This window comes from Dermochelys coriacea, chromosome 4, assembly GCF_009764565.3.
Source record: "Dermochelys coriacea isolate rDerCor1 chromosome 4, rDerCor1.pri.v4, whole genome shotgun sequence".
Lineage (NCBI taxonomy): Eukaryota > Metazoa > Chordata > Testudines > Dermochelyidae > Dermochelys > Dermochelys coriacea.
This window is the reverse complement of record NC_050071.1, coordinates 125,524,632-125,547,523: the sequence shown is the minus strand read 5'-3', so window position 1 is coordinate 125,547,523 and position 22,892 is coordinate 125,524,632. Positions and strand designations below refer to the sequence as shown.

Below are 22,892 nucleotides of genomic sequence, written 5' to 3'. Positions count from 1 at the left end.
AAAGGGGTATAATAATCTGGAAAGGTTGAGACCCACTGATCTAAACATCTGCCTCATTCTTTGAGAATATGCCCCCTATGGCAGGCTGTTAAAGGGGCGGGTACACCAGCTGTTGTGAGATGCAGCAAACCTTTTCCAGTCTCTGCTGCTGCAGATATGGAAACTGGTCTTTGACAGGCTGTCCATCCCTAGATAATGTCTGATTGGGGACTTGTGTTGGGGATATAAGGAGAGCTTAGAGAATTCTTCTCCCCACCGCCCCCCATGTTACAGATGCTACCAAATTGTTTGAAATGGGCAGCAAACTAAAAGTTAAGAAAGTGTTAGATTATCTGGATGAGGAGCAGGTAGTACAAAATGGAGGAGATGTAGCAACTAGTATAAGTAGCTATTTTATTTTAACGTTTGTGAAAGATGCTGGATTGTGTATCCTGGGACCGTACTCCAGAGAGGTCAGAGAGAAGAGTTTGCTCTTATGGGCTGCTCCATTGGTACTGCCAACTAGGCTACTGTGACCGGGGCCCTAGTGGGGAGCCAGCTATGGTCACTCAATTAGGGTGAACTGCAAAGAATGGGGCAAACAATCCCCATAAAGCTGGTGGATATTCCAATACTTAGATTTATCATACCAGCACAAAACAGCTTCTTTATTACCTTACCGGTTACTCAGAAGTCCAAACAACACAGTTCCCTTAAAGTGATGATCCAGCCTGAGGCCTCCATCCAGGTACCCACGTCAAATATGATGAACATTTCTGTAAATCTTATTTCTTCATTTAAAAGAAAAGGTTTACCAATCTCAAAGAATCGGACACATTTCCTCCCAGGTTAATCAGTGTTTCAGATCTTACCCGAATACACGCTATAGCCAATTCTTATTAACTAAACTAAAATTTATTAAAACACAGAAGAGAAAGAGAGAGAGTATGGTTAAAAGATCAATATACATAGAGACGTAAGTTCAATTCATTGAGATGCAGATTCATAGCAGAGCGGTGAGCTTTGTAGTTGCAAAGAGTTCTCTCAAAAATAGTTCATAGATTATAGTCCAACATCCAATATCACCTTCAGGGCGTACCAGCACAACTGGGACCTCAATCTTGTGACTCAAACTTCCCCTGATGAAGCTTAAGCAGATCTGAGATGACAGAATCAGGATCCAAGGATCTTTTACATAATTTCATGTCTTTTGACAAATTGGGATTTCCGCAGGGAACAAAAGGTAATTGGGATGACTTTGAAGGGGGTACTTAGCTATATGAATTAACACAAGGCTGTTTGCTTGTTCCTCCACCATTCACAGTACATTTCAAAGAGAGATGAATACCGAGATATCCTGTGTTTACAATTAATTTAAATGGTAGGCTGTTCTTTTGGCCTCCGAATTCTCAGAATACAGCATAGACAGGGACCATTGATTACATTGTTGACCCTACTCATACAGATGTAAATACACAAAAACACAAAAATCATCTCCCCACATATCTTTTGAGGGTTATTTATTTTGCCGGGTGTTTAACCCTTTCTAGCCATGTGTCACAGCTACCAATTAGTGCTAGTATGCTCGCTAATTATTTGCTTTACATTGTGTGTGTGTGTGTGTGTGTGTGTGTATGTTGTAGGTGTTTGTTGGGAACTGGACTGAAAATCCAGTCAGTCTTCATGTAGTCCAGAGTCTGTCTAGCTGTAGAAAGTACAAGGGAGTTAAATAAATATTTGATTTGTGGGTTTTGGAGGGAATCCTTTTGATACATCTGATAAGTAAACCACAGGACAGATGTGGCTGGCCTATCTGATACTCTCCAGTAGCTATAACTTCCCTTTTTTTCAAATATCTATTGGAAGCCTTAGTGGAAATCTCTTACCTTGAAATCTGTTTTTTCAGAGAACATCTTCGTGATGTGGAAAATCCTTTCCCAGAACAAAGCTTCCAGTAAATCAGCTGCATGCCCACAGGAACGGGAACTCTCACCGCTGCCCTCAGGCCACTGCTAAATGGCACAGCTGCTCTGCAGGTGCGCTTGCTCACTAAGCTTTAGCCTTAACCCTTCTGTGGGAGAAAATTGGGCCGTTGACTAGTGGATGTATGAACCTGCCCAGCCTCATCCGCCCTGTGCACTGAGGTGCAGGTAGCTTCCTGTGCTATGCTCTGACAAGTAAGGGATCCGCACCCCTTGTGTGGGCAGCTCCCCAGCACAATGAGAGTGCATCAGTTCCTGTCTCCTCTCCTAAAATAGAAAAGGAGGACTTGTGGCATCTTAGAGACTAACAAATTTATTTGAGCATAAGCTTTCGTGAGCTACAGCTCACTTCTTTCGTGAGCTACAGCATCCGATGCTTATGCTCAAATAAATTTGTTAGTCTCTGCAGAATCTCCTAAAATAGCCTCTTCATTCCCTGATCACCCTAGTAGCTCTTTTCTGCACTTGTTCAGATTTGAATTAATCTTTCTTGAACTTCCATGAGCAGAACTGAACACAGTATTCCAAATGAAGTCTTACCAGTTCCTTGTACAATGGCATTAATATTTCTCAATCTGTACTAGAAATGTCTCACTTGATGCATCTTAGGTCCGATCCCATTTGCTTTTTTCATAGCCGCCTTGTGTTGGTAGTTCATGGTCATCCTGTGATTGACCCCCACATCCAGGTCTCTCTCTTCTTCAGTCATTTCCAACTGAGGAGCTCCCATCTTGTAGCAGAAATTGTTATTAGACCCTAAGTGCACGACTTTGTACTATTGAGTTTTATCCCATTTCTGTCACTCCCAGTCTTCAAGATCATCCAGATCTTCCTGTTTAATATTCTGATCCTTGTCTGTATTGATGATGCCTCCCAACTTGTACATCTGCAACAAGCCTGGATTAAAAAAAAATGAAAGTAATATATCCCCAATTCGCTGTCAGATTTTAGATCTAAAGTAGGTCAGATTAGGGCATGAACTACTTGACCGCAACTGTTTTAATGTCAGTGTTGTATTACTTTTCTTATTTTTTATTATAGTATTTACCCTGTCCCTTCCAACTTCAGACTTACTTTATCCCATCCAGATAAACTAAAACAGTTGCAATTATTAGCCTCGCTCATGTGAGATGGCTGTTTCCAAGGGAACTCTAATACACACTTGTGTTTTATTGATGTACATGACTTTTCTAAACAAATTCTGCTTTCATGCTCCCACGCAGCCCACTAACTTCACAGGCACAGGCTATAAGTGAGAATAGAATCTGGCCCTACTGAGTTCTTAAAAGCTTCTGGTAAACTTGGTAGAGATCTTTCTCTCCACCCACCCTTCTTTCTTTCTCATGTAATCCTTGGGGCACAATAAATGTACAATAAATGTCACGATTTACACTCCTTTCTGTTCTAATGAACCTTTGCATCAACTAAAGGGTTGAATGAGAATCCACTGCAAATAATTTTAGAGTATTGTCATGGTCCATGAAGAATTATTTGCAAGATTAACAAAAGCAAGAAAAAATCAGGCATTACTTTGCAACTCCTACAGTATGCATGCCAACTGTCCATGCCACTAGTTCACTGGGGTGAACCAAGACAGCTATAGAGCAGAGACAAAAGGGAACAGTGATTGAGAGATGAAAAGGAAGAGCAATGAATTAGTTTAGTTTCTTTTCCGTGTAACATTCTGAAAGTGGAAAGAAAAATGTCACTTCAGAGGGATGAGTTTTTACTGATTTTTTTCATTATATTGTGAAATCAAAACAAGTTATCTGGACTTGAAGTAAGTAGATTTCCACCCACTCCCCCCAGTGAAAATAAGTGTTCAGGAGTGAGGTGAGTGTGTGTGTGTGTGTGTGTGTGTGTGTGTGTGTGTACAGATATATATCTGTGTACACACACACACACACACACACACACACACACACACACACACAAAAGAATCCATGGAGTTAACACTCAAATTAGTTGGGGAAGAGACATGTGGAAGATATGGGGCTGATCTTAATTGAATCCTCTTTCTCTTTTGCTTGCATGTGAATAGAAATCATTCTTGTCCTCAAGATTAGAATGCACTGGCAGCTGCTCGCGCTCAGTCCAAATCTGGTCCGTAGTCTGTTTATGGCTTCCAAAAACAAGTATCTGTGCAAGACTAGCAATATCTGAGTATTTAAAATCATAACTCCAGTAGTGTGCTACTTTTTTTTTTTTTTAACACCATGCTCTTGGTACTATGACAGTTGTAATTATGTACAAATTCAATCAGAAATACTGTGGTCAGATTTCTTAAAGCTTTAAATTCATGCAAATATTTTTTCTCTTAAATGTAATCAAATGTGTGCTGCAGTATTGTACATGGAATGTCTATCCTATCTGGAGAGGGGCCTGCATTACTAACCCTGAATTTTTTTTAAATACATTTTTAGCTTCAAAGGAATAGGTCAGTGTTGTGCTAATACTCGCACTCGGAGCACAATACTGTTCATGAGGGGATTTTAACACCCCTCCCCAAAAGAAAAGAGCCCCACTTTCCACCTAGGACTTCCTAACTCTAAAATAAGCTGCAGTGTCATTGAAAGATCTCCCCTGATTGATCCCTTAGTATTCAAGCAATGGTATGTGCATTTTTATAAATCGTATAGTAAAGCAAACTAGTTTCACAGAATTATAACTGTTTGCAGAGTTATTTTAAATCAGAGGGGAAGCTTCCTCACCTGCAAAAATCCCATTGATTGCTGTCCCGTATAGTGGAATCCCTTTCAACCAAGTATTTCATCTGAAGGTAAATAAAAACCCAGTATCCCAAATTTAAGCAAAGAAACACATCAGGAGGTAGAGGCTGCCAGGCTCTGCTGTTGACATTCTTAAGCACAGTCTGCTGGTGACTCCTCTGTCTCTCCTCTTAAACACCCAGTGGCACCTTATCCTTATGGAACATAGTAGTGCTCTGTCTTTAAACCTAACTTTAATTCTGACTTTTCCAGATACTTTTATGTCCACCATGCCCCCTCTACTCCAAGAAGTAGTATAGTAATTATTTGCTTTGAAGAATTGGCTAGAGGCCTTAGTCATGGACCAGGACCCAGATTTGCTAAAGCACTGTACTAATACACAACAAAGACAGTTTCTGCCCCCAAAAGCTTATAGTGCAAGTATTGTGGTATATTATTTATAACCAGATTACTACAGTACCAAGCTCCTTCCTAGATTAAGATTAGCCCATTCTGTAAAGTCTTTTTGGGTGGTTTGAGTGGCAATGTGGTCCAGAGGTTTGGGCACGTGGCTGGATGGTCAGGAAACCTGGGTTTTGTTTCTGGCTCTGCCACTGACCTGCTCTGTGGGAAAAGCATTTCCTCTCTGTGTATCAATTTCCTTTCCCACCCTTCATCCTGTCTGTTTAGATTAGAAACTCTTTGTAACTGGTAGTCCCTTCTCTAATGTGGCTGCACGTTGCCTAGACCAGTTGGGGCCTCGTCTAGGCAGTACTGTAATGTAGAAAATAACACACAGAAGTAGATAATGTTTTATTTTTAAGTCACCTGTTCCTAGTTAGTTTCCAAATATGAAGTCTAATTTCTATACTATAGCTTTGCTGCATCTCTGTTTGGAGAGCAGCACTGTATAATGCTGTGCAGCAGTAAATTTACAATGGAAGATGACCTTTGTTATTTTTTGTCTTTAAATTGTATCACACGATTTTTTTTTTTGTAAGCAGAATTAAAAAAAAAGTTTCATTTTCTCTCTCAGGGTCTGATAGAAGTTGAGCTTCCTCCTTGGTGCTGAGTGCAGCAATCTGCCTGCAGAGGTAAAACTTGATATATAAAGTAGTACCAGTATCCACCAGGAGAGGAGCTAATTTCTACCTCCTGTATATCAGAGACAGGATCATGAGCTTCCTAGTGGGGATTGGGGGAGGAGAGAGTGGCTCACTACATTTATTTAGAATCTAGTTAAATACTGCAACTCCTCACTTAACTTTGTAGTTATGTTCCTGAAAAATGCAACTTTATGCAAAATGACGTTAAGCAAATCCATCTTCCCCATAAGAATTAATATAAATAGGAGGAGGTTAGGTTCCAGGGAAATTTTTTTCACCAGACAAAAGACATTGTATACATATACAGGGTAAGTTTTAAACAATTTTAAACAAACAGTTTAATATTGTACACAGCAATGAGTGATTGTAAAGCTTGGTTGAGGTGGTGGAGTAACAGGGTGGGATATTTCCCCAGGAATGCCTTGCTGCTAAATGATGAACTAGCACTCGGCTGAGCCTGCAAGGGTTGATGTTGCCTCACGCTCCTCAAGGCAGCATGGACTGAGGCAGGAGGGAGGAAACGCAATAGATGCAGGGCAGTAGCTGCAAACGGTTCCCTGCAAAAACAACATGGTGAGCCCACGCTATCCAGCTGGAGCGCAACATTCCCTCCTCTTGACAGCACATACACGGCTGCACAGGTGCTGACTTTCCAAAGTGCTGTGGGTGGGGGGGTGAGTGCATGAGTGAGAGAGAGAGAGAGATGTGCATTGCCCCTTTGAGTACACTGACCCCACTTCAAGTACGTTGCCCTTTTAAACAGATCAGACAGGAAGGGACAGCTTCCAGCAAGCTCCCTCCTTTCTGTCCCTGAGCCCTGTCCCCCTCCTCCGCTTTGTGGAGTGGGGGTATGGAGCGGGGGCAGGAGCAGGGGGACATCCTGACATCAGCACCCCTCTCCCCCCTCCCTCAGGAAGCTCCCCGGAGCGGCTCCAAGGCAGAGGGCAGGTCAGGAGCTGCACAGCCCTGGGGGGAGGGACAGCTGATCTGCTGCTGTGCAGCTGCGGAGCCACAGACTTTACAGGGAATTTAGGGGAGTCAATGCGGGGGGCTGCCGGCCCCCTCTGCTCTAATCCCCACAAGGAGGGGCTGTTCTTCCAGAGAATCCTGCGACCAGTGGACAAAGCAGGCAGCTACCAAACAACGTTATATGGGAGCATTGCGCAACTTTAAACAAGCTTGTTCCCTAATAGATCAGCAACATAGCAACAAAATAACATTAACCAGGACAACGTTAAGTGAGGAGAAAGAAAAGGAGTACTTGTGGCACCTTAGAGACTAACAAATTTATTTGAGCATAAGCTTTCGTGAGCTACAGCTTTTCTTTTTACAGATACAGACTAACATGGCTGCTACTCTGAAACCTGTTAAGTGAGGAGTTACTGTAGTTGTTGTTTGGAACAATAACAGTATTTATAAACTTTCTCATTGCAGCTGTTTGCTGGTAGATATATTTGAAAAGATGTTATTGATGGGCTTTCTTTTTCTTTAAATGTCATACTCTAAGGATCTTCTTTTAAATGATTTTTATTCAGTATCTTTTCTACTCAGTTATTTTTTATGTTTTTGAATGAACAATAGACAAAACTCCAACATCCCAGATTTCCTTAAAATGGAAACTAATGAAACCCTGTTCCCATGTCCTGCATGTTCTCCTGATCAGGCCCAGGGCTACTGCTGCACATGTTTTGCTTGAAGTTTGTACTAGAGATTTTCAATGAGGGATGTGTGCACATGCTTCCTGCTTCCAAAATGCCTTAGCATCAGGAACAGCCAGAAAATAGTAAACACAAAAGTAAGCATGGATCCCACAGTGTTTTGGTTTCTTTGCAAATTTTGCTGCACTCTGATAATCTGCAAATTCCAAGATTTCCTTAAATATACCCAAAAAAATCCCTTTCAGTTAGGAAATACAAAAAATAGGTTTCAACAGTAACTCTACCTTACTGCACACTTGTATTAACTGGGGTTCCTTTTTTTCCTGGTTACATAGATTTTATGACCAGCAGTAGGTCCTAAAATATGTGGGATGTGGAGTGCAGCTGAGCTATTGTTGATTTTAGAGCCATCATTTCTGCATTTTCTGAATCTTTGTGTAAAATTTGCATGACGTTAATGTAGGTTTGCTGTGGGAGTTATGATAGGTTTTTTTTGTTTTGTATGTATTAAGTAAAATAGGCAATAAAAGCCAGGTAAATTCTCTGTTTTATTGATAGAATGGACAGACTAGAGTCTCAATAAGAAAGGAGTTTCAGCTGCTTGCTACTCAGTTGTCCATAAGCAACGAGACAAGCTAGAATTTTTGCATGCCTTGTAGACTTATACAAATAAAAGTATTAGCTAAAATATCACTCTCTAAGCAAAAACCAGTTTAACTGTTCTTCCTGCTCACTCAGCTCCATATCTATTGCTTTTAAACTTTGGAACTCCTGAAATAATAATGGATCTTTAATGCCCGTTTATTTTCAAGTTTTCAGTTCAGATCTCTCAAACTGTTCTGCAAAAACAACAAGGAGTCCAGTGCACCTTAAAGATGAACAGATTTATTTGGGCATAAGCTTTTGTGGGTAAAAATATCCATTTCCCCACAAAAGCTTATGCCCAAATAAATGTTAGTTTTTTAAGGTGCCACCGGACTCCTTGTTGTTTTTGTGGATACAGACTAACATGGCTACCCCTCTCAAACTGTTCTGTTTGTTAAAGCTAACAGCTTAATTGTATGATCTGAGCACAGTTCATAGATGAGATCATCTGTGTTACCCACAACCTATCATTGTAAACAGTTCATCGCAAGCTAGCCTACTAGTTGAAATGCTTCAGTGATAGCATGTTACAGTCAGAGCTGAGAGCTCTAGCCAACGCCCCCCCCCCCCCCCCCCCGGTGTTTGAGGAAACTCCCATTGCAGCCATCTGCAGTGCACTCACTGTCTGTGGGCTATGGAGAAATAGGGCATTGGTGGCTGCAAGCTGCAACGTCATTCATCTACATGATTTTAAATGTCTTTATTTGCTAAATGTGTGTGTCACCCTAAAATCACTTCATAATTATTTCAACTAGCCCTTTATTTAACAGCCATGTTTATAAGGAGGTACATATAACAGAGAAGTAGTTACAGGGAGTAAAAGCTTGAACTAGGGTCAGACGTGTGAATGGGAACAGATGGAAATCTTGATTAGCTAAGGGGACCTCAAGATTCTAAAGAAATTATGCTTTAAGATGAGGGGCTAAAATGTTTGGGGTAAGAACTTCTTTGCCTTAGAATTAAGGGTCTCAAGTTAAAGAACTTTTTGCCGGTGAATTAAAGATAAGCCTCTCTTAGGTAGAGGAATGTTCCTAACTGTAATTCTACATAATGACAGGTTTCAGAGAAGCAGCCGTATTAGTCTGTATCCGCAAAAAGAACAGGAGTACTTGTGGCACCTTAGAGACTTACAAATCTATCTGAGCATAAGCTTTCGTGGGCTGAAGGTGCCACATGTACTCTAATTCTACATAGTGACTCTTGTCTCTTATTCTACAATTGGTTACTTGGGCTTTATAACAGAGCACTGTGAGAGACACTTGCTGCTCACTGTGCTCCCTAACATGAAGAGAGAGACTCAACAGCAGATGCATGTCCCAGGATTATTTTTCCTAAAAGTAGTGTTGGAATATAGATAAGGTTTTCCTGGGGTCTTAGAAACAAATACAGTACACTGATGATTTGGGGGAGGGAGGGAATCAAGCTTTCTGAAGTCTGCTTTTTTAAGGACTTAGCTACGTGAGAAAGTTTTACTGGTATAATTATACCAATATAGTTATATTGCTATAGTTTTCCTGGTATGACTCCCTGTGTGAACACTCTTATTGTGGTATAAGAGTGGGCTTTTTTGGCGTAGCTTAAACCCCTTCCAATATGACATACGATAAACCCCCCACCAGTCTTATAAGAGCGCCTTACAACAAGGAGTTATACTGGTATGTCAGTTTAATTGCACACCTTAGGTTTTTACAGAATAGCTTTCTCAGGTATACAAGCTCTTAAATACTTGTCCAGATCCCACTGATGCATGACAACCTGTAAGAGTGCAGTGGTGGTCTGCCGAGTTGCAGTGCTGTGATACTTCTATTTCTCTTATTGTGAAGATTAATTTAATTGTGAAAAGCTTTGGGCGAAGTTGATCTGTGAATCAGTCAAGCTCAATTAAAATTAGTTTTCTTCCTTTTCCACTTGGTATATGGATCTTCATCTGCGGCATGGTCATGTCTACAGCTAGTTAGTGCTGTCTTGCTTCTTAGAGGTTCCAAGCACACACTATGCTGAAGTTTCTTCATAGCTCAGGTAGAAGGGAGGTAGAGACTCTAAGCTGAGAGACAGACCTGACTTTTTTTCTATTTTTAATTGAAGTAGCATGTCTTCAAAGTTATTGTTGCTGCATCCTCTACAAGACTGACTGGTTTCCTCAGGCTTTTTTCTGGCTTTGCTCATTCGCCTGTGTGGCCTGTTGCAGGGCTGCTTACGGTCTGCTCTTGACCACACACAGTGCTTCCTGTAAATTGGTCAGCAAGAGGAAACTGCTTGAGGCACTGCAGAGCCCGCTCAGCACGGTGCTGCATCTGGACTAGAGAACTAACGCCAGGAAGGGCAGCAGCGTTAGGGATGTATATCTCATTGCTCTTGTTTGCATGCACCTGAGGTAGAGGAAGAACAGATTTTGACTGGGACAGGTAGAGAGTAAGGAACTCAGAAGAATCTGGGAAGGATCCAAATTCCACATTTCTGCTGGCATGAAATTCAAATGCCACTTGGGCCTTATCTGCACTACTAAGTTTTGTCACCAAAAACTGTATGCCAGAGCATACACAATACAATGGGACTTTGTCGCGAAAAACACCCAGTGTTAGTGACAAACATCCACCCCTATGAGAGACTTTTGTCTTTTCCCCTCCCTTTACTGTCGACAAAGAGCCAGTGTAGACACTGCTGATTGTTTTGTCGACAGAACTGGCTTCCACCAGTAGCCCACAATGCCTGCCCTGATTGCCCTGCTCAGTGTTTTGAGCTCTGCTGCCCTGCAGGCATGTGCCCCTCCCCTTTCAAAGCTCCGGGAAGTATCTGTGGGCTGCTCCATTTGGGGAACAAAGAAAGAACAAACCATTGGAACGCTCCTGTTCTGCCCGGCACTAGGAACATGGCATCAGGCAGACTGCTGCTGCAGGGGGAGGGGGACAGACGGCTGTGCTGCTTTGCATTCCTCAGCACGGAGAGCTCACAGAGCTGCTCATGATGCTGCTCTCGGCAGCTGAGGGGGCTGTGGGAGAACTCGCGCAGCGATCAGGTCTTCCTTCCCACATCTTCCTTACATACCCACAGTGCATTGCTCACACAGTCGATAATGGTTTTCCCAATGTGGACATGATCTGTCGACAGAGGGAGCAAGTGTGAACACCCTTTGGCCATTTTTGTTTTGTCCACTGTTCGGTGTCGACATACGTTTTGTCAACAAAACTTGGTAGTGTAGACAAGCTCTTGGTTTGTGATATTCTGACTGCAGTCTAATTCCCTGATTGAAATCTTGTAGTACTAAAGGGGTAAAATTGTAGTTAATCCTTCTGGGTGAAATTCTCCCCTGTGCAGAGCCAGCATGAAGCCTATGAGCCCTTGGAGTCCTACACTGAAGGACTGAGTCTTAGTGGTGTGTAGGCCTTGTGCTGGCCTTCTTTGTGGGGGTGAATTTCACTCTTTGTGCAGAAGGATGTATGTAAAAGTACTCCCCGTCTGTTTCACTGGGGTACTGTTACATTCCTGAAGCTGCCAAGTTTGAATCTTCCCTTGTTAATCTGTTTCAGGAAGGTTTAACTTTTATCAGCCTTCCCATTTATGGTTCTAAAAGGCATAGTGATTCTGATTATTCCTGTGCTGGGAAATGACACACATTCAAACTGCATCTTCTCCTCCAGAATCAGGAACTGTGTAAGCATTCTTACCTAGTTTCTCACTCTAACCCCAATGCCTTCTACAGGAAACTGTTTTGGTTCTGACTGCATTTCCTTCCCTATGAGTATCTTCACAGAATTGAAAATTGCCCAGAAGATTCCAAAGGGGCTCTTGGAATTTGAAATGATAAATTCTTTTTAGCACTATGTATCTGTCTGCCTTGAGTATGGAAGGAGGCTGGTGTGGAATTCAAAGAGAGAAATAACGTGAACCAAGTAGTTGCTAAAGGAATATGCTCTGGATAAATGAGAGGGGATTGAGGTGGTATTGTGAACACCGGAGACGAGCACGTTGTAGTAGCAAAGGCAGGAGTCAACTGAGAGAGGCTCTTGCACTTGCCCCCAAGAGGTGGAAAGGAAGGGACTGAAGTGGCCAGCAGCAGGTCCGGCTCCTAGGTGGAGGTATGCAAGTTAACTCTACATGGCTCTTGCCTGCAGACATTGCCCCCCTAGCTTGCATTGGCTGGTTCCCTGTCAGTGGGAGTTTGGAGCCGGTGCTCGGGGTGGGGGCAGCGCATGGAGCCCCGTGGTCCCCCTGCCTAGGAGCCGAACCTGCTGCTGGCCATTTCTGGAGGTGCAACGCGGTGTTGGAACAGCCTTAGCCAGGCAGCACCGCTGACGGGACTTTTAATGGCCTGGTCGGTGGTGCTACCAGAGCTGTTTCATAGATTCATAGATACTAAGGTCAGAAGGGACCATTCTGATCATCTAGTCCGACCTCCTGCACAGCGCAGGCCACAGAATTGACCCTATGCCTTACATTCCGCAACCCAGTAATAGGTTGCGACCCACAGTTTGAAAACCACTGATATAGAGAATTAAATGACAGGGTTTGGTAGCAGCCTGGATGTGGGCTGCAGAGAAAGGAGATGGAGAAGTGTGGCGGAGAAGTTTGGCACAGAAGTGTTGATTGTGGGTTAAAGGAGCCTGCTGATGGTTGTATCAATGGTGATGTAGAGAGCTTGGGAGGAAAGAGGAAGTTACTTGCATCTAAGATTGATAAAAACTGATTGATTGTTTTAAAATAACTTTTTTTTTAATTTAAATTGTATTTTATTTAAATTAAATCCAGATTTATTTAAAAAAAAACCTTAATTAAAACTAAATTTGAAATTGACTACTTATGTTAGGGCCTAAGCTTACTATCAATTAAAATTATTTAAATTAAATACACAAAATGTTAAGCAGCACATGTTTGCTGCCAAGTTTTAAAGAGAATCGAACTCCTGTACTGGTGGAAGTCACTGTTGAAGTACCTGGAATCAGAATGTGTTGAAGTGCAAAACCAGCTTGCGTCAGCAGTAGCCTCTTTTGCAGGTGCACAGTGAATATTTTCTTTATTTCAGTTTATTCAATTAGTTAATTTCAATGATTAGTTTATTCAAAGTTAAGAAACCAACTGGGAATTGAAAAAGCAGGAAAGCTTGTTTTCCTCTTCAAGCAATGAATAAAACCTAGTTGTGACAGGATTTACTATTTCTAAAATCTTGAAAGACATAGTAACCAGAAAAAATTGGTTCTCCTCACTAACTACAGATACTTCCTTTTTAAATAAATCCATTGTTTATCAAAGCACATGTATCCAGCATTTTTAAGGTAGTTTTATTTAATAAAATTTAAATACTGTTTCTTTGCATTTTTAATGGAAATTCAAATTGAAAGTAAATAGCGCTTGATGCAAATAGCAAGTAAAAAAGTAATCATCACCTAGTAAATATGTACTGCATTATGCACTATTTTGCTAACATAATAAAAAAATTTAAGTTACACTATATAATTATTTAATTGTATATTGTTATCGTGCAGGAGTGACCACTGACTCTCCAAGCCATATACAATAATCTTCAGAAGTTTGAGAGCAGCAAGAAACGCACAACCTGCTCTGCGGGGCGACACCTGCCGGGGTGTGGGGCTTCTGCCCCAATGCCCCCCATCCCCACTAGGCTAAAGCCATTAGACCCCCCCCATCCCTTCAGGGCAGAAACCCCTAGTCCCACCACCTCACCACAGGGCAAAAGTCCCTAGTCCCACCACCCTGCTGCAGGTCAGAAGCCTCAAGCTCCAGTCTTGTAGATGGAGAATGGGGGTGTGTGTGCATGGGGGGATTCTGGGAGCTGCACTTTAACTGTAAAAGAGCCGCATGTGGCTCGCGAGCCACAGTTTGGCCACACCTGCTATAGTGTATCCTCCTAGTCAGCAAAAAGAAGCACCAAATTTAGTGTAAAGACTATATTTTGTTGCAAATCAACATGTTTTAATGGTTACCAACCAATAAGAATAATCTCTTAAGAAAAATAACTAAAATGTACAAATTCAATACATGATTAAAACTGATGGTTTAAATCAAGGTTTCCTATTAGCTGATTTATATCATAATTTAAATTGGTGATTTTAAATAATCCACCCTGCTTATATCCACTCTGATTTGGAGTTGGTGAGATGTTGGAGAGACGTAGAGATTCTGTCCTTAGCTTTATCATACTATTGTTTGGAGGAGGTTTAAACTGGGATCTACCTTATATTGTATGTAGAGTAATATGGTGCAGTATGGTGGTTAGAGCAAGTGATTACTATTCAGGAAATACAGAGCTTTAGTCTTGTCTATGTCACTGACTCCCGATGTAGCTTTGAGCAAATAACCTCTGTGCCTCAGGCACCTGATCTGTAAAATGGGGTTACTTACTGTGACCGTCTGTACCCCTATGTACAGCCCTTTTACAAGACTGATAACTTTTGTACAGAGTATGCCTTGTGAGGTGGTATATGAAAACTCATAATCTGCTGATCGTTATTGTCCTAGTAAAATGTGTGGCAACAGTGCATGTAAAGTTATAGAATTCCTCTGTGTGTTATTACTAGAGATGTTCCAAGTATGGGAGGAGCAGCCACAAACCAGTTCCTCGGAGACAAAAAGCTAGCCAGTGCCTCAGCCAGGTGGCAGCAAAATCAAATGGACCATCACCTGGTTAAGTGGTCATTCTTTGGCAGGAAAGAGGATGTAAGTAAAAATCTACATCTTGGCAAAATAACAGCTGCAGGTTCCCATCGCACAGACTTTCTGTCTCTTGAATCTCAACTAGAGATGTTTTCTCCTCTTTGAGAATCTATAAAATGAGAGAGGGAGCACCCTAAATCATTCCTCCCTTTCTCTTTACCCACGGCATCCACAACATCTGAAGAACAAAGGAAACAGCTTTGGAATGGGGGAGAGATTCTGACTGAAAGGAATTGTCAGTAAGACTGCTATAACATGTAGTGAGAGAGAACTTTGCTTTAAATTCACTTAGCTTGTTAAATTAGATATTAGTTGCATTTTATTTTTTTGTAACCAATTCTGACTTTTATGCCTCATTACTTGTTACCACTTAAAATTAGGGCTGTCAAGCAATTAAAAAAATTAATCGCGATTAACTGCACAATAAAAAAATAATCGTGATTAGTTGCACTGTTAAACAATACAATACCATTTATTTAAATATTTTTGGATGTTTTCTACATTTTCAAATATATTGATTTCAATTACAACACAGAAATAAAGTGTACAGTGCTCACTTTATATTTATTTTTGATTACAAGTATTTGTCTTTTTACAGTACAAAAGAAATAGAAGTTTTCAATTCATCTAATACAAGTACTGTAGTGCAATCTCTTTATCATGAAAACTGAATTTGCAAATGTAAAATTATGTACAAAAAAACTGCATTCAAAAATAAAACAATGTAAAATTTTAGAGCCTGCAAGTCCACTCAGTCCTACTTCTTGTTCAGCCAATCACTCACACAAACAAGTTTTTTTACATTTGCAAGAGATAATGCTGCCCGCTTCTTGTTTACAGTGTCACTGAAAGTGAGAACAGGTGTTCTCGTGGCACTGTTTTAACTGGCGTCCCAAGATACTTATGTGCCAGATGCGCTAAAAATTCATATGTCCCTTCATTCTTTAACCACCATTCCAGGGGACATGCGTCCATGCTGATGAGTTCTGCTCAATAACAATCCAAAGCAGTGTGAACCCACACATACTCATTTTCATTATCTGAGTCAGATATCACGAGCAGAAGGTCGATTTTTCTTTTTTGGTGGCTCAGGTTCAGTAGTTTCTGCAACGGAGGGTTGCTCTTTTAAGAATTCTGAAAGCACACTGCACACCTTGTCCCTCTCAGATTTTGGAAGGCACTTCAGATTCTTAAACCTTGCATCAACTGTTGTAGCTATCTTTAGAAATCTCACATTGGTTCCTTCTTTGTGTTTTGTCAAATCACAAATTTAATTAACGTATTATTTTTTTAAAAAGCATCATCAGCATGGAAGCATGTCCTTTGGAATGATGGCCGAAGCATGAAGGGGCATACGAATGTTTAGCATATCTGGCAAGTAAATATCTTGTAGTTCCGGCGACAAAAGTGCCATGCAAATGCATGTTCTCACTTACTGTTGACATTGTAAATCAGTAGAGGGCAGCACTATCTCCTGTAAATGTAAACAAACTTGTTTGTCTTAGTGATTGGCTGAACAAGAAGTGGGACTGAGTAGATTTGTAGGCTCTGAAGTTTTACATTGTTTTGGTTTTGAGTATAGTTATGTAAGGAAAAATCTAAGTTGTATCTATTTGTAAGTTGTACTTTCACGACAGAGAGATTGCACTATAGAACTTGTATGAGGTGAATTGAAAAATACTATTTCTTTTGTTTATTTTACAGTGTAAATATTTGTAATAAAAATAATATACACTTTGATTTCAGTTACAACACAGAATACAATATATATTGTGACAGGGTTGGGCCAGATGGCTACAGGAGAGTGATAGAAGGCAGATATATTAGCCCCAGGTTAAGTAGGTCCCTTTTCCCTGGGTAAGGTAACAGGAAAGGTTCCAGAACAATCAGGAACTTTCTGAAAACAATTAAGGCAGACAGGGTGATTAGAACACCTGCAGCCAATCAAGAAGCTGCTAGAATCAATTAAGGCAGGCTAATCAGGGCACCTGGGTTTTAAAAAGGAGCTCACTTCAGTTTGTGGTGTCGCGAGGAGTTGGGAGCAAGAAGCGCAAGACGCTGAGAGTGAGAAGGCGTACTACTGGAAGACGTAGGAATACAAGCATTATTGGACATCAGGAGGAAGGTCTTGTGGTGAGAATAAAGAAGGTGTTGGGAGGAGGCCATGGGGAAGTAGTCCAGGGAGTTGTAGCTGTCATGCAGGAGCCACTGTAGACAGTACTGTACTGTACTGTACTGTACGGGCCCTGGGCTGGAACCCGGAGTAGAGGGCAGGCCCGGGTTCCCCCCAACTCCCTACTTGGTACTGGAGGAGTTGAACTGGAGTGTGGGTTCCACCAGAGGGGAAGGTCTCTGGCCTGTTCCCCAATCCACTAGGTGGATCAGCAGAGACTGCAGGGATTATTGTTCTTCCTTTCCCCATGCTGGCCAGTGATGAGGCTAACTGAGTGAATGGCAGATTTGAGCCACAAAAATGGCCAAACTGAGGGCTGCTGTGAACTTCTGAGGCGAGAAAATCCACCAGTAAGCACATTGGGTCCTCACCAAGGCAGAGGAGGAACTTTATCACAATATGAAAATGTAGAAAAATATCCAAAATATGTAATAAATTTCAATTGGTATTCTATTGTTTATCCGTCTGATAAAAACTGATAGATTGCGATTTAATTTTTTTAGTTAATTGTGACTTAACTGCAATTAATCGACAGCCCTACTTAAAATCTGTCTTTTGTAGTTAATAAACTTTATTTTACTGCTTTATCTAAATCGGTATATTTGGATTCAAGTGCTTGGGAAACGCCATTTGGGATAACAGGATTTGTGCACATCATTTTCTATTAATAAAACAAAGGGCCTTATATGAGCTTGTATTGTCCAGGAGACAGCTGGGCAGTACAAGACATACATTTCTGGGGTAAAGTCTGGGCCGGGGAATTTGTTGGTGTCTCTCTGCAGTGTAATTCATAATTGGCTGGCTATAGCACTCATATAATATAAATGGCGGTAACTTACTTGCTGGAAGTTGTGTGTGAGCAGACCAGGAGTGGTAACTCTTACAGCGAAGCAGTGTAAAAGGCACTGGCACAGTGTAAAAGGTTGTAGAACAGCTGTTTATCAGTACAGATTGTACCCTGGATAATGTCATGCATACCCACCTACCTTCCACTCTCATCTCTCTCTAAGCTGTGCGGCCATATGGTCACACAGCTGCCTATTAAGCCCTGCTGTGTGGAGAGGTGCCCCTCCTTGCTGGCCCTAGCGCAGACCAGTCTCGACTTGCTGCGGCCAGGGGAGAGGAGCCCCTCCCTGAGCTCAGCCCGGCCCAGCCCCGTCGGAGCTGCCACAGTCGGGGAGAGGCACCTCTCCCCCAGCTCCAAGCTCCTGTGGTAAGAGAGGGCTTCGGGGGAACTCCTCTGCCCCCAATGCAGACCAGGGACAGCCTGTACCCCAAACTCCTCATCCCCTGCACCCCAACCCTTTGCCCCAGCCCTGAGCCCCCTCCCACACTCTGAACCCCTCAGCCCCACCCTCACCACACAAATTTTGTTACGTGCACCAACATGAAGGTGATGTCACACGTCACCTCCATATTGGTGCACATAACAAAATTCATTCTGCACACGGACATAAAAAATTAGAGGGAGCACTGCTCCCACCGTGAGGTTTTGTTAACATTTTGGCTAAGTGTAGAGACGTTAATAACTCACCTTCAGGGTTCTGTCCCAGTGGTACTCAACCTTGGGATTGTGTAGAGGTTTCAGATACTTTCAGCCACCCTTGCCTATTCCTTATTACTAAGTGGGAGGGGTCCAGGCAAGGTGGAAGGAGGACTTAGGGGGTGTCCTGGTATGGAAAAGGTTGAGAACTGCTTTCCTATCCAATACCACCCCATCTGTATCTCAACCTAGATTATTTCATCCTTCTCCTACAGCTTTTGTTCTCCTTAAGCCATGTACCTAATCATACTATTTGTAGCCTTTTCCTTTTTCCATATTGTTCCTTGTGCTTGGATCCTCTCCCCTTCCCTTTTAAGACCCGGACTCGTATGTTCTTAAAACACACATCTTCCTTGAAGCCCGTTGGTTCTGATCCACCAAAATAAGTTAAGTATTCAGTACACAGCATCCCTCTTTAAAAAACTTCTTGTTCCCACCACTCTGAACCGTGCTAGTCATCTATTGTATTATGTGGCTTTACTTTGCTTTCTATCCTGTGGTGTTGCTTAATTCAGCCTGCTTAATTCCCACTGACATCAGTGGGATGTGAATTTTTTGCATCTTTATAATTTAAGACCCTCAACTGAAGGGGCTATAACAGTATAAAATAGTGGTATTTTATATATCATCATCATCATCATCATCTGATGGCCCTTAGATTGTAGGATTTTGCCTTTGTTACAAGCGCCTTAGGGAAGGAGTTTGTCTTCCTTTATACTTTGTGTAAGGTGAAGCATGCTGACAGTACTTAAGATATTCCTGCTTTCATAGAGGGTGAACTTTCTGCATCAGTTTTGTGAGTATTTAACAAGGTGGCTGTCTTTAGTTCCTTTGATTGAAAGAAGAAGGGCAACTTCAGGTTGCTTTGGGTAACATTAGAGATAAATATTTAATCCATTCCATTATTATAAACCACCATCTGAAACATTTGCTTCTCTTCGTAAGCACTAAGCAATCGTTCTAAACTAGGCTTCCACTTGAGTGTAAATTCAAGCACACAGCCGCCACCCCCCCCAAAACTTCCTCTTTTTAATCCTCCATTTCCTCATGAAAAAAGTACCAAACCAGCTGTAATGGAAAATTCTCTCCCTTTTTGGCTAGCTGTCTGCCATAGGTTAAGATTTTTTTTTTAAGTTTTTTTACTACCTCTCTGGTGAATCAGGAAATCTCTGATAGAGATAATGCTGCCCAATGACCCCGGGAACAGGAAGCAACAAACACAGAGACACACACAGCCAACAAAAAAGGAAGCAACTCATTGCTGAGGCATCCCATTTGACCATACTGCACTGCCTGGAAGGGTCAGGGCATGGTTTTTTCTTTCCTTTTTTAATATGAAACCTGAAGCTGCAGCAACAACCGTGACAAAGATATTTAATCAATAGGTGCACACTAGGGGGAAATATGCTAACTTCCTTACCTGAGGTGGATTATAAATGGCTAATGCATTCATCTGTACAAAGGCAAAGCTCGTTCGGTGCCACGTTCAGTAAGAAAGCTGTGTGCCAGTCAGATCTTGTCATCAGGTTAGTATGAGTTTGTGGTTTGTTAATCTATGCTCTTTTCCTTTTACCTACATAAAGAGTAAACTAATAAGAAAAAAGAAAATAATCCTCTTTTGTTCTTGACTCTTCTATGTGGATTAAGAATGAATCAGTCTTCATTTAAAAAAAAACGGGGGTCGGGGGAATGGGGAAGGAACACACTTTCATGAAATTAAAAGCCAGTGAAGACACTGTGCACATTAAACTTGTTCATAATTGAATGCTTTGCAGTGGGATTCAATCCCCAGTCTCTCTCTTCCCATAATGCTGACTAGACTTCCACAGCATTGCCAGTATCGGTAATTATCCTTTCTGACAGAACTGTTGTTGAAAAGGGAGGCAGAAAAAGGATTAACCTGAGAAAATTAAATTATGTTGAGTATCTGATTTTTATTAGATGTTTCAGTGTGAAATGGATTTATCTAGTGGAAGAGCACCTGAGGTCTCTGCAAGGTTAGAAAATCCAGTCTCAGGAACAGAAAGTAAATGTGTGGCTAGCTGAAGCTGAAATGGTAGAGTTTTGTTCTGACATGCTGAGAATATGCTGTTTTTTTCCTTTCCTCAGTAACAGTGCTCTTTGCAGCCTGGCTGAGTGTATAGTGTTGTCTCTCTCTTGACTAGGCCACCTGTGAAAGATGTAAATCTCAATTGTCTTTCATTCTATCTTTATTTACTGCACCATTTCTTTTGTTGTATTATTTGTAAGTTCAAAAGCTTCCCAACTGAGATACCGCTTTTCATGGGTGTATTGTCAAGATGGGACTTAAAGATGAAATGCTACAGTACATGTGAAATTATGGCACTTTTTATAATTCTCAAATATAGTATGCTGAGACACTTCTGACAAACTGAACTCAGATTTAATGTTTTGTGCTGTAAATTTGAGAGGCTGTTTTTCATTTGCTGACCAAATTGATCCCCAGTGTTTAACACCACAGGGTGTAAATAGTATCATGGAAAGCTAAGACATCCAATATAATCTCGAGTTGGTGAAAGCTCAGAGATAAAAGAAACATGGTTTTTAGGCCTGAATCCTGCAAGATGCTGAGCAGTAACTGCAAGATACCAAGTTGCCTCATTTCCAGTTGAATTCAGTGGGAGTTGGGGCATGCGGTGCCATGCAGGGTGAAGTCCTTAACTGTTAATCTGTATTTGCTTTAATTTAGGCTGGATGTCTTTGCAACAGTCATATATTTTTAAGTTAATTGATTTTAGGGCGAAAAGGATCTGTTGTTGTTCTACAATACACTCCAGATTTTGAGGGCAAAATTGCATTCATTTGGGTTCTTTTTTTTTTTCATTTTATGTTAATCTAAATCCATAACTGAATCTAGCTGCTATATATACCCTATGTGCTCAAGATATTAATGGAAGAATGGGTAGGAATAAGATTTCATTTCTCGATAAGATTTAGATAATTGATTTAAGCACCCCATCTGCTGCAGAAATCTGCAACTTTTCTGCAATTGATGAGTTTCAGTAACTAGAGGCCATTATACCAAGATTGAAGACCTCTCTGCAACCTCATGTTGAAGTGGTATTACCAAGAGGACAATATAACATGAATGACATCTGCCTTCAGCTCTCTGTATGCTGTTGTTTGCAGTGCTGTTTTAGCTGTGTTGGTCTCTGGGTATAAGAGAGACAGGGTGTGCGAGGTACCATATTGGACCAACTTCTGTTGGGAAAAAGATAAGCTTTCGAGCTGACACAGAGCTCTTCTTCAGGTCTGTCACAGAGTGTCACAGCTAAATATAAGGTGGAACAGATTGTTGAGCAGATGTAGTTAGCAATTATTTAAGGGACCATTCAAGGTGAAGTGGCCTATTAATGTCCCTGTAATCGCAGGACAAAAAAGGTGGCTCATTATCAGAAGCAAGCTCCCCACAGGACCCACCAATTCAAAGTAGCACCAGACCCTGCCATAACAACAGATGCACAACCTGTAAACTTGTCTCCACTGCTACTATGATTGATACCACCACCAACATACCCTTCAAGATCCATCAATCCAAGGCATACCTCTCACTATGTGTAGTGTGCCCATTCAGTGCACTAAATGCCCCAGTGACAACTACATGAGTGAAACCAGACAATCACTCCAATCTTGAATGAACTCGCACAGAAAAATAAGAGAAAAACACCGTATCACCCATGGGTGAACACTTATAAAATCACTCCATATCTGACCTCTCAATCTTTGTCCTCAAATGAAACCTGCACAACACCTTCAAAAATGTGCCTGGCAGCTTAAATTCATAATTTTGCTAGACGCTAAAAAATAACTGGATTTATGGTTTATTACAGTAATCTGTGATGTATTAACACCCCTTTCGGCCTGTGACTGCAGAGGTGTTAATGGGTCACTTTAACTAGAATGGTCTCTTAGCACGTATTCTACCTACTTATGCTAAACAATCTGTTCCATCTTGTATTTAGCTGTGATACTCTGAGTACTTTTCCCAGGCCTGAAGAAGAGCTCTGTGTAGCTTGAAAGCTTCTCTCTCTCCCCAACAGAAGTTGGTCCAATAGAAGATTTAACTCAGATACCTTGTCTCTCGTGTATGCTGTTATGGCTTTCACAAGTGTTGGCACAAACACACTGTAGCAATACTCTTTTGTCCAAATAACTTCTCAAATAATCCATCACAGCAACTGCAGCTATGTTCAAATTACCTGTGATGCAGACTCGGGCTAATCTAACCCATTAACACTCCGTTCATTTACCAGAAATGTTGCAAACTCTATTTCTAAGTGTCGCTTTGCAAAAGAAGAAACACTCAGTATGTGTTGCTCTAGGTAGAGTATGAATAGGCTGTGTGGTATGCTGGAGAGTAACGTGACCACACTGTGCTGTGTTTCAAAGAAAACTCTTCAGTATTGAA

General features: G+C 41.4%; 1 protein-coding gene and 1 long non-coding RNA gene across 5 annotated transcripts in view; one reads left to right on the top strand and one right to left on the bottom strand.

The window, feature by feature from the left end:
* SH3BP2 (SH3 domain binding protein 2) overlaps positions 1-22,892 on the top strand; it is an 81,765-nt gene that overhangs the window by 34,135 nt on the left and 24,738 nt on the right. Inside the window, exons 2-3 of one of the 4 annotated variants that reach the window (XM_043512566.1) lie at positions 5,706-5,763; positions 19,849-19,989. The exons of 1 other annotated variant lie outside the window; for it this stretch is intronic. In XM_043512566.1, coding sequence (XP_043368501.1) covers positions 19,868-19,989 — 122 coding nt within the window. In that variant the 5' untranslated portion in view covers positions 5,706-5,763; positions 19,849-19,867. Of the gene's footprint in view, positions 1-5,705; positions 5,764-19,848; positions 19,990-22,354; positions 22,360-22,892 lie in introns of those variants that run through there. 2 more of the 4 variants (XM_043512567.1, XM_043512568.1) reach the window with 2 other exon arrangements.
* Positions 1,277-4,891, bottom strand: LOC122459721. Its single transcript, XR_006280580.1, has 3 exons — positions 4,673-4,891; positions 2,502-2,858; positions 1,277-2,050 (listed from the first exon to the last, which is right to left on the bottom strand). It is a non-coding gene; the product is annotated as an uncharacterized LOC122459721 (long non-coding RNA).